The 17,595-nt window shown below is 44.8% G+C and overlaps 1 protein-coding gene across 4 annotated transcripts in view; it reads left to right on the forward strand.

The window, feature by feature from the left end:
- The window catches only part of EYA2 (EYA transcriptional coactivator and phosphatase 2), a 266,106-nt gene that overhangs the window by 100,512 nt on the left and 147,999 nt on the right, over positions 1–17,595 (forward strand). For all 4 annotated transcript variants that reach the window (XM_027622030.2, XM_027622033.2, XM_027622032.2 and 1 more), the window contains exon 5: positions 6,328–6,444. In XM_027622030.2, coding sequence (XP_027477831.1) covers positions 6,328–6,444 — 117 coding nt within the window. The remainder of the gene's footprint in view (positions 1–6,327; positions 6,445–17,595) is intronic.

A 17,595-nucleotide genomic window follows, 5' to 3' on the forward strand; every position in this document is an offset into this window, starting at 1 on the left:
TCCTGCTCCAGGTTCGGATGTTTTCCTCTGAGTTGGCGCCAGTCCCACACAGGTTCTTCCCAGGTGGCAGCAAAGATAGCGCCTGTCACTCCGGGTCTGTATCCGTTCAGCTCAGCACACCCGGTGGAAGGAGAGTGCCTCCTTCCCAGCAGTCCCACCGGCTTCCCCCGCAGCCCTCGCTGGCCCAGACTGGGTCATGTGACAACGTTTCAGTCTAGGCCAGGAGGTCAAAGTGTGAGAAATAAGGAGGCTGAAGCACGTGGATCGTATCTGAGGGAGAGGGATGGTTCTCTCAAAGGAAAATTAATGGATGCCAGGAAGACGAAAACAACAGACCTACAGGCCTTGACTGTGAGAACCTTCCTACTAAGAACCAGAGAATCAGGGAACCTGGCCCACCACCCGAGGCTCACCTGCCCCTGTCTGTACTGTTCAGGGTTCTCCGGAGAAGAAGAACCGATGGAATGAAGATATCTTATGTCTCTACATCTATATCTAAAGAGAGAGAGGTATCATAGGAATTGGTTCACCCAATTATGGAGGCTGAGAAGTTACAAGATCTGCAGTCGGGAAGCTGGAGACCCAGGAAAGCCAAAGGTGTCATTCCAGTTTGAGTCCAAAGGCCTGAGAACAAGAGGGCTGATGGTGTCACTTCTGGACTAAAAGCAGACAGGCCCAAGACTCAAGAAGGGCTGACTTTTCAGCTTCGGTCTGAAGGCGGGAAAAGACCCATGTCCCAGCTCAAGCACTCAGGCAGAAGGAGTCCCCTCTTACTCAGCCTTTTTGTTCTATTTGGGTCTTCAGTTGATGAGATGAGGCCCATCCACATTAGGGAGGGCAATCTGCTTTATTCAGTCTACAGATTCAAATGTTAATCTCCTTCAGAGATGCTCTCACACAGATACACCCAGAATAATGTTTGACCAAATGTCTGGGCACGTTGTAGCCCACGGAGGGTGACACGTAAAATTAACCATGACACTGCCTCATGATAGTCCTGCCCATTTTAACTGATGTACCAATCAAAAACTCTTTTGGTAACAAATGACAAAAACCCAGTGTTAATTAGCTTAAGGAAATAAGGGTGTTTATTGCAAACACAGCTGAACATCTTAGGGTACTAGCTTCAGGCAGAGCTTAAATCCAGGTACTCAAGTGATACTATGAGACATCAGTCTCTCTGCTTTCCTTTGGAAGGTTAAGCTTCAGTCTCAGACAGGCCTTCCCACTAGGGTACCAAAGACAGCCCCAGCAGTTCCAAGTTGTAACTCCCCCCAAAAGAGAGCTTCTCTCATCCAGGACTTTCTGCACCATCCTGGGGATTCCTCCGACTGGACTTCCAAAGCCATCGCTGACCTGGACACTGGGGCAGAGAAGATAGAATGCTCTGGATAGGCCACATTGGGCCATATGGAACCAAGAGAGCAAACTCACCCAAGAAAAAGAACCAACCTGAATGTGAGGTAGGGGAAGAGGAGGGGACAGGTAGAAACCACAGATGTCTAGTGGACAGAAGGTAGGATTGGTAGGCAGGAGACCTAGCTTCCAGGCCCAGCTGCCTCTGATCTCCCCATGCCTCAGTTTCCTCAACTGTTACATTAATATCTCATGTCATCTTCCCAACCAGATGGTGTGGCTTGAGTGCAGAGACCCAATCTTGTATTTTTTCCCCTCCCTTTTCTCCCTCTCTACTTCTGCTCTGTTCACGTGTTCATTTATCATTCATTCATTCCTTCATTCCTTCATGACATTGGGTCATGTGCTGGGCACACAGAGGCCAACAAAGCAGAATGGGCCCTCCCTGGAGCTTATAGTCTGGAACAGAAGCTGAAAAGTGAAAGCCAATGGGTAATGTGGGTAGCTCTCTTAACCTATAAAATACACTTGGCATTTTAAAAATTAATTGCCAATTTTAAAATGTGAAATGCTAACATAAAAATTTGTATTTCTAACGTCTTTAAAAAGAGAGATGATCAGGCAACACTGAGCCCACAGTTTTTGTGTTGGGAATAGGTGGCCCTGAGTAGGGCTGACCCCATTAGCCTAAATTCGTCATGCTCCCCACCCAGCCCACATGACTCATTTGAATTAGCTGCCGGTCCCCTGAAGACATTTGAATTTGCACCCCCAGCCTAAAGGGAGAAAAAAAATTAAAGATGTAAAAATCTTTATGTGTTTCAAACTATGATGTGTGATACAGGGAAGAGAAGTAGGTCATGAGAAAGAACAGAAGAAGGAAGACTTCATCCAGGATCCAGCATCAGGGAGGTCTTTTAGATGAGGAGCTGATTCAGCTGAGAACTGAGACAGCATCCAGGCAGGGGGATCGCCCACGGGAAGGCCCCTGAGATGGGGAGGAATTTGGCGAGTCCAAGAAGCCCCGGAGCTGAAGCACAGTGGGGGCTGAGGTAGGAGAGATAGGCAGAGCCCTCAAGGCCGGAGAAGGGTTTGGGATTTTATTCCAAGTGAAATGGGGGAACTCATTGGCAGGTTTATAAGCAGAGGGCTATATTCTACAATCTGGGTTTTTTCAAGATTGCTTTGGTCACCGTGGGGAGCCTGGATCGGAGGGAAGGAAGAGGGAAGCAGTCAGGCCAGTGGGAGACCAAGGAAGCAGGTGGACGGGGTGATGGTGGAGGCCTGGGGCAGGACAGTGCACAGACTGAGGGAGACAGCTGCAGGAGCAATTCTAGAGATAGGAGTGATGTGTCCTGGGAGAGCAACAGGCCAGGCATTGGTAATAGTCACCAGCGTGGAGTTGCTGCCACCCTCAGTCCCTCAGTGCTCTGTGTCCTTACCAGGGAGGGTAAATAAATCGCCCAGGGTCGCCCAGCTGGTTGGTGGCATTAAACCCAGGCAGCCTGGCCCTGGAGTCCAAGCTCTTAACCACTGAGCTCCGCTGCCCAAGCCTGCATCCCGTAAATGCTGGGGGATTACCAGTGACAGACCTCCACCAACAGGTGTGGACACCATTTCCAACTTTCTGTCCCTCCTGTGCTGGAAGACTCGTGATATAATCACCCTAAGTTAGCCCAGCTGGCTGACAGCCAGGGAAAATGAAGCCATATTATTTTTCGGTGTAAAAGAGAAAAGTAGCCTTGTTCCCAGACAAAGCATGGCAGGTGGTAAGAGCACATGTCCTGGGCTCACACGCCACCTCTGCCACTTGCTGGTCCTAACACACTGGGCAAGCCATCTCTGTTTCCTCATTCATACAGTGGGAGTGATACCAAGTCTGGCCTCCTCACTGTTATTGTGAAGATTAAATGAGACTGTCTGTATCAGAGGTCAGCTGCCATTTTCTGTAAAGATCCCGATGGTTATTTCTGGCCTTGTGGACCATACAGCCTCGGTCACAGCTATTCAACTCTACCACCGTAGTGTGAAAGCAGCCAGACAATATGTAAACGAATGGGTGTGTCTGTGTTCCAATAAAACTTTATTTACACAAACAGGAAGTGAGTCAGGTTTGGCCCACCAACCATAATTTGTCAGCCCTTGACCTATATGAAGGGCTTAGCTCACAGGGCCGGCCCAAGGGAAATGCTCAATCAGTGCTGTAGGGGCCAGGCTGCCACACACACCTGGAATGTTCATGTCACTGAATAATGACAGGTAAGATGAAAAGCTGTTTTCCTTCACATATGCCTGTGCCCAAGCAAGCAGTGTTTGTTCATTGTCTGGACAAACCTTGTTGAATCTTGTTAGGAAACTTTTCTCATTGCTGCTTGGCAAATAGCATTATTTACTTTTGTTGAAACAGCTTCAAGGAAATAACACATTTGAACAAACTAGAGGGAAGGAGGTTAGGGGTATTGAATATGTTTTTCCTCAGTTTATTATGCAACATTTAAGACATCTGTAAAAGCATAAAGAGTAATACTATAAATGCCCATGGACTGACCATCCAACTTAAGAAGTAAAAAACAAAAGGTTATTTTCCTTTCTACTCAGAGATAACCCACATTCCTGGATTTGACGTTTATCATTCCTCTGCATTTCTTTAGGTAGAATAGAGGTCAGCAAATTTTTTCTGTGAAGAGCCTGACAATAAATATTTTTAGCTTTGCAGGCAATACACTGTCCATCACAACTACCCAACTGTTCCATTGTAATGCAGAAGGAGCCATAGTACGTAAATCAATAGATGTGTCTGTTTCAATAAAACTTTATTGTCAAAAACAGGCAGTGGGTCACTTTTAGCCCTGGGCTTATGTAGAGTATTATTTTGCATGTTTTATAATTTTATATACATTGTTTCTTTTAGTAGCCATTCTTTTTTTGAGAGAGAGAGAGTGCAAGCCAGCCCAGCCTTCGGGGGTGGGGGGGCGTGGTAGGAGGGGCAGAGGGAAAAGGAGAGAGAGAATCCTAAGCAGGCACCGTGCCCAGCATAGAGCCTGACACAGGGCTCAATCCCACAACCCTGAGATCATGACCTGAGCTGAAATCAAGAGTCGGACGCTCAACCAACTGAGCCACCCCGGTGCCCCTAGTATCCATTTTTTTGACACTTGCTTTTTCTACCCAACGTGTGTCTGTGAAATTTATCCCTGTTCATGCATGCTGCTATAGGTCATTCATTTTCACTGATGTATAATATTCCATTATTTGTACCACAACTTGTTTATCTATTATACCCAGAACTTAATCACTTAAAACAGCACTCTGATATATTATTTCTGGGCTGCTTTGGGTTGACTGGATGGGCTTTCTGCTGGTCTCCCCTGGTTTCTCTCATGCACCTGTATTTGGCTGGCAAGTCGGCTGGCATGGCTGAGCCTCTCTTTCAACCTGGCCTTTAATCCTGTGCTTGCTCACAGCATGCTGGTGTCAGGTTTCCAGAAGGGCAGAGGTAGAAGCTTCAAAGCCACTTGACGCCTAGTCTCCAAAACCCCCATCACTCAGCCACTTCTACCAGTCAAAACAAGTCACAAGGCCAGTGGAGATTCTAGGAGTGTGAAAATAGACTCTACCTCTTGACAAGAGGAGCTGCAAAATATTGTGATTGTGTTTTTTCAATCTACCTGAGTACATCTGAATTTCTTAACAAAGAAGGAGGAGTCTGCCCAAACAGGAAGTTAATCTGTTGGCATCTGATGGTGGGTGACATTGGAAACTCAGGAACCAAGAGAAAGAACTCAATACTCTGATCACAATAGACTTCACCATGTCTGTCTTATAGAATCCTTTGACATCTTCCTGTTCTGCTCAAGAGAGAACAGTGGGCCAGCCTCAGTGCTGCCTCTAAAATGCAAGGGTGGGCTTTTCTTCCAGAGAAGTTTCTGGGGGTTGAAAGCAGGGACTTTCCTCCTCCTTTCCTTTGCTCCCCCATGGTTTGGAATTATTGTCTTCATTCACAAGACTGAATGGGTGAAAAGGAAGGAACCACAGTTACAAAACTGGCCCCAGAACTAGAAATGTCCTTTGAAGAGATGTAAACAACTTTAAGATACTATTTGACACCTGTAAGATAAACAGTTTATTACATTTTCAATAAAGACACAATATGTAGGCTACTGATGATGGATCAGGCCTCCTCCCTCAATACAGTCCCTTCTCTAGCCTGTTGCTCATAGAATTGGTGCCTGTGCTTTGGGGAAGCATGTCAGACTTTGGCTGGAGAGGGGACACATTTTTAACTGTGGCTTTTGGAGAAACAGGTTTCACACGCAGTAAGAGTGAAAGTCATCTTTACAGAGGAAAGATGGTTCATTTGACACATTCCCCCCAAATCCTGCTGGACATTAACCATACATGGCACTACTCCATAGAGTAGGAGGTTGAAAACTCGCTACCCTCAGAGCCAGGCAGGAAGCACGAAGCTGATTGCATGTGCAAAATATGAGCCTCTCTTGACCTGCCTTTCCCTTCCCCACTTTTGACAATGTCCTGGGATGTAAAAAAAAAAAAAAAAAAAATACAACTGCAACGAAAAAACAGCACCTTAAAACCAGCATTAATGTCTCAGAGACAGTGCAGAATTTGTGGTGACCTGGGGAACCTACAGGGACAGTCTGTCTTCCCATGGGAATGCAGGCATGGTGTTGCTAGACCGTCTTGTTGCTCAATTGAAGCCATAAGTCCAGATTTTTTGGTGAAATCTCCTGATTTTTAAACAAAAGCAACTCATTTCAGGTTTTCCTTAAAAATAGGCAGGTCAAGCAAAATACGTCTATAGACTAACTTTGCCTGACAAACTACCAGTTTGTAGCTCCTGGTTTAGACGCTGATAAAATTGTGTGCTCTCTTGACTCAGTAGTTCTTCTGTAAGTGACAGGGAAGCATCCTAATCATGTGTCCCCGGTGCTTCTTTTTCCTCCTTCCAAGGCATCAAGACAGAAGACAGCTTGAACCATTCCCCCAGCCAGAGTGGATTCCTCAGCTACGGCTCCAGCTTCAGCACCCCACCCGCTGGACAGAGCCCGTACACCTACCAGATGCACGGTCAGTGTGGCGCTGCGGCCCCTTCCTGTCCACATCTAAGGCACTAAGTTAGGTGGTCAGTCATTCATTCATTTACTTGCCAGATTTCTTGAGCACCTACTATGTGCCAGAATCTATCTCGAGGAGTTAGAGCGGCAGACAGAACAGAAAAGATATGAGATCTGCCCTCATAGCAAGTACATGGCAGGAGGGAGAGAGTGGCAATAAACAAGGCAACAAATAAACCAGCTGATTTTGGAAGAGGTTGAATGCCGTGAAACAAATAAACATGGTGTTTGGGTAGAAAATGATGGGCCATTGAAGGGTCAGGAATGGTGAGATATGTAATTGTGGAGGGAGTCATCAGGGAAGACTCTGAAGAGATGACATTGGACAGAGACCCGAAGGGTGATGCGGAGCCAGCCCTGTGCAGACCTGGAGGAAGAGCATTCCAGGCAGAGGGAATGGCCTGTGCAAAAGCTGTATGCGGGGAAAGGTCTTGGTATGTTTGCGGCACAGAATGGAGACCAGTGAGGCTGGAGCGGGGTCAGGTGATGTGGGACGAGAGAGTCTTAGAGAACAGAGCCAAATCATGCAGGGTCCTGAGGGCTGTGGGAGGAGCTGGTTTTGATTTAAGTGTGATAGAAAAGGCAAGACCCTCGTAGACTCAGAGAAATGCCAGATGGTGGGAGTTTGGGGCAGGCAGGTAAAGAAGCTGTAATTCCATGCAGGAGATTCAGCGCTCCCTGTCACCCTAGGGTCACCTTAGGGAAGAAAACTCCAGTGTGTAGTTATTCCCATCCCACGGCCCCTAAGCAACTGGCTTACTGGATTCTTCTGTCCTCACCTCCGCTCTTTGACCAACTAGGACCCCTTCCCTTCTTACAGCCCCTTGGGAGCTGGGATGTTGGGGCTGATGCGTGGAGTAGAGGGTTGGTGGCAGTAATTTGGGGGATCCTCCTCCTGGTATTTTTTTCCTTTGATGAAAACTGGTGAAAATGACCATCAAGGATCTGAAAACTAATATGTAAGAATGAAGGAGTTATGACAAAGCTGTGGGCTAATGAGTGATTGTACTTCTCTTTTAAAAAAAAATCTATTTGCAAGTCTTGTCACTTTATCTTTTTAAATTTTTCATTGAGGAATTAAGGAAACGATAAAGATGGATACCAAGGGCAGCTTTTCAGGGAAAAACATTGCGAAGGGACAGCAGACGATCTCGGAGTATGTGTAGAGAAAGGGACTGATGCGCATTGATGCCCGGCCTGTGCAATAGCTTCCCCGTAAAGGCCTGCATCAGAGTTTGCTGGTGACACTGTCAGCTAACACTGACCACACACTTACCCTGTGCCACATGGTGTTGTGGGGATCATCTTATACAATCTTCATGGCCAAGTGTGGGTGCTGGTTTAGATTTTACTGCACATGCAACGAGCCTCTTAGTGGTCTGGCAGAATCCTGTCCCCCAGCCTCACCCAAAGTCCATGCACGCTCTCTCGCTCTCTTCTCCACTTCTGCTGTCACCTCTGGCTCCCCACAGCAGCCTTTCTGAGTCCCACTGAAGGGTATGAGCTGCTGGGACCCATCTTCAAGTGGGAAGTGAATTTTGGCACCAATCCTGATAATAAAGACTTGTGCAGACATGAACTTGAACTTGCGTTTGGATCACTCTCAGGCCAGTGTTTACTAGCTCTGCAAATAGAGATAGGACTTACTGCCTCAGGACTTCCAAGGCTGTGGAGGTTGAAGGGCAAACACGTCCCCCCTCCCCCATTCTGACACCCACCTCCCGCTCTGCAGGATAAGAAGTGCGTTCAGTCATGTGGGGTGGCTCTCCATCCATCATTCTTTCACTGTGTATTATTGAGTACAAGTTCTATGCCTGGCACCCTTTTAGGCCCCGGGGGGCACAGCCGTCAACAATGACAATCCCTCATAGAGACAGACCATAATCAATTAACAAATAAGCAAACTATTACTAATTTTGATAGAGCTTGTGAAGGACAAAGACAGGGCAGTGCAATGGGCAGTGACGAGGGAAGTGGTGGTTGGTATCACCCAGGTGGTTAGGGAGACCTGAGTGATGAAAAGGAGCCAGCTACTTGAGCACCTGGAGGCTCTCCCAAAGGAGAATCATGAATCTGGGGGCAGTGAGTAGGGAGGATGAGATTGGAAAGCAAAGCGGGAAGCACCCGCCCCGACCCCGGACCAGGACGTATAGAATATGTTATTTCTTCTCTGGTCCTTACAGGAGCCCCATGCAGAGGGTACCATCACCTCTGCTTTACACATGATGAAAGCGAGGCTCAGAGAGGGGAAGTGACCTACCCAAGATCACACAGCCAATAAGTGTTCAGAGCTGGGATTCAGACTTGGGTTTCTAGAATTCCAGAGCCTATGCTGTTTCCTCCAAGTGCTATTTCCAGGACTCCTTCGGGACTCTGTATAGCATCCTAAGCTGCGTATACACCATACACTATTCCCCTTAATCCTCCCAATAGCCCTATGACATAGGTTCTATCATTATCCCCATCTTACAGATGGGGAAGCTGAGGCACAAATTGGTAAAGTAACATGCCTAAGGTCACGTGGTGGTGGCAGTGGGATTTCAAGCCAGACGGTTTTACTCCAGAGGCCAGGCACGCAACCTCCACACCATCCTGCCCTCCCTCCTTTCATAGAACCTTCTAGAAGACGATTCTTCATGGATCAGCCCTGGCCTACACCCTACCTCCCCACCTCAATCCCCACCAGCCCTTCACAAATTGAAAAACATCACCTGCTCTGTTCCCACCCGACCATGGGAATAATCCAGGTTATTTTCTTATCGTCCTTGTGGCCCAGATGCCAGAAGGGCTGTGGCAGCAGCTGGACTCTGTCCCAATTAACTGCCTTCAGTCTAATGCTAATGGCCATAAGCTGCTCATGAGACAGCCCAGGCATTTTGCAAGCCTGACATACTCCTCCTTAAGTATTTTTTTCAAACACAAACACACAGAACGCTCACACACCATGCCCATGTGCTTCCTATTAACTTTTTTTTCAAGTTGTTCCAGAGGAGAAATAAACTCTCAAACTACTCCGTGTGTGTTTCAGAATGGAAGATGTCAGCTGAGCTTAGTTTTTCAGACAAGGAAGGGAATGAAGAGGGGACCCGAAAACATGAATAGAGTGAAATTGGTCCGTATTTAGAAGCTGGGTTAAGTTTTTCTCCTCTCTAGGAATTAAAATCATAATTTCGTAGGTGCCAAAAAGCACCCAAGCAGGGACCACCCCATCATTTTACAGATGAGTAAACTGAGGCACTGCCATGGAGTGGTTTGTGTAAGGTCACAGAGCAAAAACATTAGATAAGCTGGGATGCCTCCCCCAGGTCTTTTTTTTTTTTTAAGATTTTATTTATTTATTTGATAGAGACACAGCGAGAGAAGGAACACAAGCAGGGGGAGTGGGAGAGGGAGAAGCAGGCTTCCCACGGAGCAGGGAGCCCAACATGGGGCTTGATCCCAGGACCCTGGGATTATGACCTGAGCCGAAGGCAGATGGTTAACGACTGAGCCACCCAGGCGCCCCTCCCCCTAGGTCTTCTGCCTACTCTCATAAACTTCCAGAAACTTCCACGGGGTCATCACCCCTCAAGGCCCTGGTTTGAGATCTGTATCTGTTTGGATAACACTGCTCCTCCACCAAACGTACAATAAACGTAAAAGAGAAAAGTTCACAGCACTCGTTCAGCCTTTGCTTGGTTGTTTATTTTCTTTTTTTAAGTTCACCCAAGGGTTTTTGTAACTGAAATGTATTTCTTACGGGTTTGATTTTTTTTGTTGTTTCTTTTCGCTTCTCCTGCTGAAACCCTGCTATTCACAGAAATGGCCCCAAACAATTAAAAAGAAAGGAAGAAAATGTCTTGAGAGTGTATTGTAAGAACTTGCTGGAGCCATGCAGGGGTTGAGAGCCCAGACCTGGGCTGCAGTCAGGCCTTGCTGTGTCCCGCACGCTCGATGAACTTGGGCAAGGCACTTGACTTCCCCGTGTCTGTTCCCTCACCTGTGAGCTGGCATCCTAGCAAAAGAGATGACCTCATGGGACTCTCGGGAGGTCTAATTGGAATGATTCCTGACCACATCAGAGGAGGTCCATAAAGGCTGGGTGCTCTTTTTATTATTCCTGTTATTTATTTTTTTTATATAACATAGGCATTAAAAGCAGTAACCCTGAAGTCAAGCGAAGTGAACTTCCCAGTTCTGCAGTGGACCAGCTTGTGACACTGAGCCCGTTCCTTCTCAGTATCTCAGGTTCTTCCCCTATAAAATAGGATACTGATAGTACTTACACATGGAGTGCGACAATAATTAAATGAATTAATTAATGTATGTGACATATTTAGAGCAGCACCTGGCATAAACTAAGTGCTCTACAAATGTTAGTTGTTATTACAATTGACTTTTGAACAATAGGTTTGGACTGCAGCGGCCACTTACATACAAACCTTCTTCCATAAATACAGGACAATCCTATAAATGTATTTTCTGTTCCTCATGATTTTCTTAATAACTTTTCTGTTTTTAGCTTACTTTATTGTAAGAATACAGTATGTAATACATATAACATGCGAAATGTGTGTTAATTGACTGTTTATGTTATTGGTAGACTATGAGTAGTTGTTCTCTTTTTATCATTTTATTTTTTTCCCATCATGATAAGCATACTCTGTAGTAGTTAAGTTCTTGGGGAGTCAAAAGTTAAATGGGGAATTTTAACTGCACGGGTTGTTGGCACCCCTAGCCCCCATGTATTCAAGAGACAATTGCCCTGCTATCCTAATTTCAGGTCTGATGGTCTGTGTTCTTCCCAAGTTCACCTGTATTTCCTGAACTCTCAGTTTTACTAAGTAGTCCTGGTAAGAGGAAAGAGGAATGTGAATTTGAGAGACTGTTGAGTCTTTCACAACAGCATAAACTCCCCTTCTGGTGAAATCTGCATTACAGGGGGACTTCAAAATAGTAGGAGAGCTCTTCAGTGGGGATTCCTTTTGTATTTACCAAAGGCCATGAAACATTAATACCGAGGCTCAGAACCCAGCATGAGCTATTGAGGAACATGGGAAGAATGTGATTCGGGGCTGGGTAGGAGAATTAAAAGCCTAGCAAAAGGGTTTGTAAGCCAGTGATCTCAGCCAGAGGCTTCAGGGGCCAGTTCGTGGGGGATTTTTGAAGTCTAGCATGGTTTCTGACACCAGAAAGCTTCGTGACTTTGGACAAGTCATTGAACTTTCAAGATCTGTATCTCACAGCTCTGGTGTTCACAGATGCTCACTGAAAAAATAGAGAGGTCGGAAAAGTTCATGGTCAGCTGCATCAGATACATTTGGTAAATAGTGAGCAGCACAGAGTTAAATAGATGTCTTTGCTGCAGGACTTTTCAGATCCTTTGCAGCCTGATAATGCCTTGTGGCTCTTCAAGAATGGAATTCAGTAGCTCGTTTTTTCTGGGTAGATTGAATAGGGACCTTCTCTTCAAATGACTCCTCGTACTCAGCAGGAAGTCTTGGCTGTGATGGTCCTTAGAGCCCTTTCTGTGTTAAAATTGTTTGAGTCTCTAATTTAAAAAAATAAAAAATGGTGAGGGGCGCCTGGGTGGCTCATTTGATTAAGCGTCTGCCTTCGGCTTGGGTCATGATCCCGGGGTAGTGGGATCAAGCCCCGCATCAGGCTCCCTCCCTGCTCAGCCAGAAGCCTGCTTCTCCCTCTCCCACTCCCCCTGCTTGTGTTCCTGCTCTCACTATCTCTCTCTCTGTGTGTCAAATAGATGAATAAAATCTTTAAAAAATAAAAATAAAAAATAAATAAACAATGGTGAACATGCATGTATTTTCTTTTTAATGTATTTTAATAGTTTGTTTTTGCAGAGATATAATTCACCTATCATAAAATTCATCCTTTTTAAGCATACAGTTCAGTGCTTTTACTATATTCATAAAGTTGGGCAACCACCAGTACTCTCTAATACCACATTTTCATTACACCTCTTTTAGGGTTCCTGGACCCAAATCCAGCAGGGGAGTCCCATACACACACACCAAGCAATTCCCAGACACCATGTTAGTGTCTGAGAATTCAGCTCAATTCTGACACTACCCAGAGACAGCATCAGATTCTACAGGTTAAGGGTTCAGTCCTGCAAGACTACCTCATCCTCCGTTCAGATGCCAGGCATAAGCCCTGCCTGCTGTCTCTCCTGACTGACTGGCTACCGGTTGGAGCTTCCAGTGACCCCCTCCTTGGGGTTCAATTAATTTGCTAGAGTGGCTGTCAGAACTCAGGGAAACACGTTTGCCAGTTTATTAAAGGATATGAATCAATAGCCAGATGAAGAGATACATAGGGCAAAGTCCTGAACAAAGGAGCTTCTGTCCTCATGGAGCTTGGGGCCCGGCTCCGTGGCACATGGGAGCGTCCTCGTTCCCCAGGCATGGAAGCTCCCTGACAAAAACCAAAAAGCTGCTCTCTTGGGTTTTTATGGAGGCTTCATTATGTAGTAATGATTAGCTAAGTCACTGGCCCTTGGCTGATTCAACTTCCAGACCCTTCTGCTCCCAGAGGTCAGGGGGTGGGACCGAAAGTTCCAGCCCTTTAATTACATGGGTGGTCCTCCTGGTAACCAGCTCCCAGCCTTGCATAGGTCCAAAAGTCACTTCCATTAATAACAAGACACCTGTTTCACCTTAATGGCTCTGAAGCGTTTTCAGAAACTGGATGAAGACCACATGTATCTGAAAATTATAATTTGGTCATCTGAATGATCAAATATACATTTTTTATAAATTATTATATCATAACCCTGAATGAAACCCCATGCCCATTAGCCATCACTCCCAGTTCCCCTCCCACCAATATATTTTCTTTTGTAATAAGGGGAAAACAGATACATTTAAAATTACTCTTCCTTTAAATTATTTTTTTGAGCAGTTTATGCATTTACCTAGTTTAAATAGCTATAGAAATCTCTCTCCCACCCTTGCCCCACATCCACTCAGTTTCCAAAGCCCCAGTGGTTAACCATTTATACGAAGTTCTTGTGAACCCATCCAGAATTGGGTTTTTTTTTTTTTTGCAAGGATAAGCAAACATGAAAATCATCAATTAGATCGCATGTTTCTATGACAAGAATTAGCTCATACGTGATTCATAAATAAGGAAATGATGTCAACTCTATTTTCAAATGATAACTCTGAAGTTGCATTGGTGCATTTGCTTTTCAAATTTTCTCCTTATCACCAGTTTTAAGAAATTTCATTTTTGATGCATTGGTGTCATTTTCTTCATGATTCTAGTGCTTTGGATTCATTGAGCTTCTTAATCTGTGAGTGTTTTTATCAAATTTGGAAACGTTTTGGCCATTATTTCTTCAAATATTTCCTCCCCACCATGTCTTCAAGTTCACTAACCTTTTCTTTTGTAGTATCTGATGTGAATTGCACTCAGGGCATTTTTTTCATCTTCAGGAATTTGATTTGTATTTGTTTATGTTTTTCTTTTTTTTCTTTTTTCTTTTTTTTTTTTTTAATCTTTCATGCCTCTATTGAACATGTCTAGTCTTTCTTGTGGCTCCTTGAACAGACAGAATACAGTTAATAGTAACTGTCTTAATGTGTTTGTCAGCTAGTTCTGTCATCTGTATCATTTCTGGGTTATTTTTCATTGATTTTTCTCCTTGTTATAGGTCATATTTCCTGCTGCTTTGCATGCATGATAAGTTTTGATTGTATGCCAGACGTTGAGAATTTTACCTTATTGGGTGCTGGACGTGTTTATATTTCTGTGACTATTCATGAGCTCTGTTCTGGGATGCAGTTAAGGTGCATGGAAACAGTTTAATCCTCTCCAGTCTTGCTTTCAGCTTTTTTAGGTAGAGCAGAGCAGCGTTTGGTCTAGGGCTCTCTGGACCTAACAAAATTTTCCCATTACCGAGGAAGCCTCTCAGAGTGTTCTACCCAATGCCCCATGAACTATAAGGTTTTTCCACTCTGGCTGGCAAGAGTAAGAACTATTTACAACTCTCTTGTGAGCTCTGAGGATTGTTCCTTCTAATCTTTTCAAGTGGTTCTCCTCCAGCCTTAGTAATTTCCTCCCAGATTCATCGGGACGCGGGTGGACACCTGAGGGGAAGTGTCCACAAATGTCCAGAACGCTCTCGCAAAGCAACTCTGTCTTCTGGTACTCTGCTCTACGAATCCTCCCCATTACTTTGGCTTCCCTGGACTTGCAGCTCCATCTGTTCAACTTAGACTGCTGGGTGCCATCTGGGTGGCCCTTCATGAAAACCCGCCATGCTGGGGCAGTCCCATGGATCATCCCTCATTTCCCTGCTCTCAAGGATTGCTGTCTTTCACTGTCTGATGTCCCATGTCTTGGGAATCTATTTTCTAAACTATTTAATGTGGGAGGATAAATCCAGTCCCCATGACTCAGTCTTGGCCAGAAGTGGAAGTGCAGCTGCGTTGGTTTTTTTGCACTTTTTCCCAGCACATATGCTAACAGCAGCTGAATGCAAAATACATAACACAGGTAGAGGCACCAAGTTCCGTCCCTGGTGCCCTGTGTTCTTCCTCTGACCTCAGATGGGCCACATGCTCTGGTTTGGAAGAAGTTATTTTACAATTTCCCCAATCTTTGGTGCATTTTTCCCTGGTTTCCATAATTCACCACCTCCACATTCCTTATACCCCCTTCCACCAAGATACTTCCACCTCTTTTTTAAAGCTGAGCCTTCTAATGGAGCACTTCTCTATTTATTGCTCTTTTTTATTGAGATTATTATTGCTTTTGTTAATGCTCTGGTTACAAAGTTGCATTGCTTTTGTGCAGTCTGCCCCGACACTATTTTTTCCCATAAGCCCTATTATTTCAGTGCACAGTTTTGTGCAACACATGGCCTTTCAGGAAGGTTTTATCACATTATGGCGGTAACACTTGTAATATATAGTAAGACTATATATTCTTATTTTCATAGGCAATGTTCACACATGGTCTTCTGCACTTCGCTTTCTTCATTTAGCTATATACTGAAGAACTTTCTAAGTCAGTGTCTAGAAAGAGCCTCCTCTGTTTTCACAGATGCCTATTATTCCATTCAGTGATATGCTGTAAATGATTTAATCAGCTCCTCTTTGGGTGTTTACAATAACCACCAATATGGCTATGAATAACCCTGAATGTGTATCGTTTTGTTTTTCTGCAAGTACATCTGAAGGGCAGGTTTCGCGGAAGTGGAATTCTGGGTGGAGGGGAAAGTCCATATTTAAATTAGGTAGATATCTGCAAGTTACTCTCCAGAGGGATTCTACCAATTTGAACTCCCACCAGCAGTGTCCCAGAGTGCCTGTCTGGCCAACCCAGTGTCATCTAGTTATTGGATGCTTTTTCCAATCATATGCGTAAAAAAGAGTTTCTTGGTGTAATACTGATTTGTGTGTTTTATGAGGTTGAGCATCTTTTCAGATCTTTAGCCAATTTGTGGTTACTTTTCTGTGAATTAGAAGATTAGATTTGAGGGGCACCTGGGTAGCTCAGTCAGTTAAGCATCTGCCTTCGGCTTAGGTCATGATCCCAGTGTCCTGGGATCAAGCCCCACATTGGGCTCCCTGCTCAGCGGGAAGCCCGCTTCTCCCTCTCCCACTCCCCCTGCTTGTGTTCCCTCTCTCGTTGTGTCTCTCTCTGTCAAATAAATAAAACCTTAAAAAAAAAAAAAAGATTAGATTTGAGACATTATGCAGAAGAAGAGAGATGAGGTGCCAGGCATACCAACATTTAAGCATATTATAGAGCTTCAATAACCAAAACAGCTTGGTTTGGGTACATGAATAGACTGATTGACCAATACTGGGAAGCACGATGCCCAGAAAAAGACAAAACATATCCAGGAATTTTGTACATGGGGCATATGACATGTCAGTGGGAAAAGATAGAATATTCAGTGACTTGTGTTGGAACAACTCATTAGCCATCTGGAAGGGAAAAAATCCATTCCTTTTACTATATATCAGGAAAAAAATCCAAATGGATCAGCAGGGTTTTTTTTTTTTAATTTTTTATTTAAATTCTAGTTAGTTAACATATAGTGTCATGTTGGTTTCAGGAGTAGAATTTAGTGATTCATCACTTTCATATAATACCCAGTGCTCAACACCAGTGCCCTCCTTAATACCCATCCCCCATTTGGTCTGTCCCTCACCCACCTCCCCTGCTGAATCAACAGTTTAAATGTCAAAAGTAAAATCCTAAAAGAACTAGAATGAGAATAAGCAAAATTTGCATAACCCTAGAGTAGAAAGGCTTTTCTAACCGTGACTCAGAAATGCAAAGTCATCAACAAAAAGACAGCAGGCTTAACTACAGATTGGTTGCGGGGGAGGGGGCCACATGGCAGAGAACACCAGAATTGAAGTCAAAGCAACAAAAGCAAACAAACTAAACAAAAAACAAATGGCAAACTGAAAAGAAACATTTACATCTCAAATCACACACAAGTTGTTACCCTTTTCAAAATGATTCTACAATTCTGTGGATTGAACCTGCTCTGGGATGAGGTTCTTCTAAATAAGGAAGAGAAGTGAGTTAGATACAACGTTACAGGGAGTGGTAGGACCTATAGCATGCCTATCGGGGCTTTAACCCATTGCTGCCACACTAGGATGGGGCCCCCAGGAGGCTAAGTCTTTCCATATTTCAAGGTAATCCCCAAAGTTGTATTTTACCGTGAAATCTCAGTCTTTTTCAGTATTGGCAAACTGATTTAAACACTCTCTTTAAAATATCTCGTGAAGCAGACAAACATGTATAAGGCTGGTCTTCATGCTTCCATCTTGCAGTCTGGTTCCCCATTTTCTTAACTGAACCACAGGTCCTGAGACCAGAGGTACATGGAGGAAATTACCAGCCAGGTGGTGACTTGGAGAGCCAGAAAGATCACCCCCCTTCCGCCCCCACCTCTGGCCTGTTTTATCAGTGAGGCACGTCCCACGGGACTCGAGCGATGGGCATGGTTAAGTTACAGGATTTTTGTTCCCTTAGTGCCCGAGGTTCTTGGTCATGCCGCTTCGAAGAATGAAGAGGGAAACCAGACCAAGAGTGGTGGGCAGCAAAGCAAAGTTTATAGAGCGATAATACAAAG

This window comes from Zalophus californianus, chromosome 8, assembly GCF_009762305.2.
Source record: "Zalophus californianus isolate mZalCal1 chromosome 8, mZalCal1.pri.v2, whole genome shotgun sequence".
Classification (NCBI taxonomy): Eukaryota; Metazoa; Chordata; class Mammalia; order Carnivora; family Otariidae; genus Zalophus; species Zalophus californianus.